This window comes from Bison bison, unplaced genomic scaffold (genome assembly GCF_000754665.1).
Source record: "Bison bison bison isolate TAMUID 2011002044 unplaced genomic scaffold, Bison_UMD1.0 scf7180017864072, whole genome shotgun sequence".
Classification (NCBI taxonomy): domain Eukaryota; kingdom Metazoa; phylum Chordata; class Mammalia; order Artiodactyla; family Bovidae; genus Bison; species Bison bison.
Window position 1 is genome coordinate 10904034 of NW_011494644.1, and position 1759 is coordinate 10905792.

The 1759-nt window shown below is 50.1% G+C and overlaps 1 protein-coding gene across 1 annotated transcript in view; it reads right to left on the bottom strand.

Moving 5' to 3' along the window:
- Window positions 1-913: 913 nt before the first annotated feature.
- NUPR1 (nuclear protein, transcriptional regulator, 1) overlaps window positions 914-1759 on the bottom strand; it is a 1722-nt gene continuing 876 nt past the window's right edge. The window contains exons 2-3 of the mRNA XM_010837271.1: window positions 1543-1692; window positions 914-1211 (exon numbers count right to left, since the gene is read on the bottom strand). Coding sequence (XP_010835573.1) covers window positions 1556-1692 — 137 coding nt within the window. The 3' untranslated portion in view covers window positions 914-1211; window positions 1543-1555. The remainder of the gene's footprint in view (window positions 1212-1542; window positions 1693-1759) is intronic.

The window sequence follows — 1759 nt, forward strand, 5'->3', positions numbered from 1 at the left end:
ATTGTGGCCTCCACCAGTCCTTTTCCCACTCTATTTACATAAGCTGAATGCAGATGAAATGGCAGGTACTGGAGCAGCTAGGTTGGAGTGCAGAGTGGTAGCCATGTTTGAAAAGTGGCTGAAAAATGAGCCAGAAGTAATTGAAATCCTTGACACGATGGAGCTGCCACTTTAACCCCAGAGTACCAACCCTTGGAAGTGCTTTGTGACACAGAGAGAACTTTCTATCCTGCTTTGTTCGAGTCTTCATTACAGCAGCCTGAGTCTCTTTCTCAATCAACATACCCTACCAGCTCCCAGCATGCCTCTTACTTACTCCACATTTTTTCTGGAAGTCTGGCTCTAAGACTGATAACACTGGATAAGAATTTTCCTGCTCACCTCACTTTCCAGAACACTGTCCTGGCGGCCCCCTTGGCAAAGGGACCTACCTCACACTTGAGGACAATAAGAATCCTTGAGCCCTGAGTAACTTGGGGCAAGTTCCTAAATGTTTTAAATCCCACTTTTCGCCATTTTGCAGATGGCACCAATAAATAACACTCACTTCAAGAGGTGGTTTGATACAAAGATGACATAAACAGCAAGTTTGTTGTTCTAAAAATGGAGAGGAGCTGAGGAGGGGGCTTGTTTCATGGGCAGCATCTCAAAGAAACAGAGGAAATTCTCATACACCTCATGAGAAACCACAGAAACAAATTCACCCAAACACATATATACCAAAAGAAAAAAAAATGCTCACCTCTACGCCCATACAAAATTAGAAACACCCCTCCCAGACACGTAGCCCAAAACAAACACTCACCAAAATGCTCTCATTGGTTCATGCAAATGCAGACACTTGCAGGCAGAAGTGTGCACCCAAAAAGCCACACAAAGAGAGAGAGAACAAAAACACACAACACAGACAGTCGGCAGCTGCTACACTTTGTTTATTGTCACCGTCACCCTGGGGAGCTCCGGTTTCTTCTTTCTTTTTGCAGGGAGGTACCTTCTTGACTCTGCCTCTGTCTATGCTCTGCCTCTTGCTTCTCATCTTGTCCTTTCTCTGGGACCGGGGGTGCTTCCTCCGTGGTGCCCCCAGAGTCTCAGTCAGGTGGGGTTAAGTCCTGGGGTTGGGGTGGGGCAAGCAGGCCTGGATCCCGCCCCCAGGGGCTGGCTCTTCCTCAGTCCTATTTCCATTGCTGTGGGTGTCCGTCCTCTGGCCTCATCTGGGGGAAGGAAAGCAGCAGGTGAAAAATCCAGAAGCCTGGGTTCTAGTTCTGCCTCTCCTGTTCACTTGCTCCATGACTCCAGAGAAAGACCCTACCCTCTCTGGGCCTCAGTTTTCCTGTCTGTAAATCAAATGTTGCTCCACTTGCAAAGGGTCCATTTCTCCCTTTTTTGCTCTGGTCGCTAGGCAACTCAAACATATGTCTCATTTTATTCTATGCTGAGACAACAATTCTTAGCTCCCTCCTCCCCGCCCAACCTTGTACATTCAGGTCTGTCCCGACCAGGCAGAGGGACCTGTACAGGTGCTGGGGGCCCCTGACTCCTTACCTCCAGTCCTGTCTCAGGGCCGTGCCCCTCGCTTTTTCCGCTCCGTGTTCTGAAGCTTGGTCACCAGCTTCCTCTCATGCCCACCAGGGCTGTGGCGGTTGGTGTTGATGGCGGCTTCTCTCTTGCTGCGACCTTTCCGGCCTCCCACTCCTGGGAAATGAGGCGAGAGTCCGTGGTGAGGTGGGCAGAGGTGTGAGGCTCAGGGGGTACGGAGGGC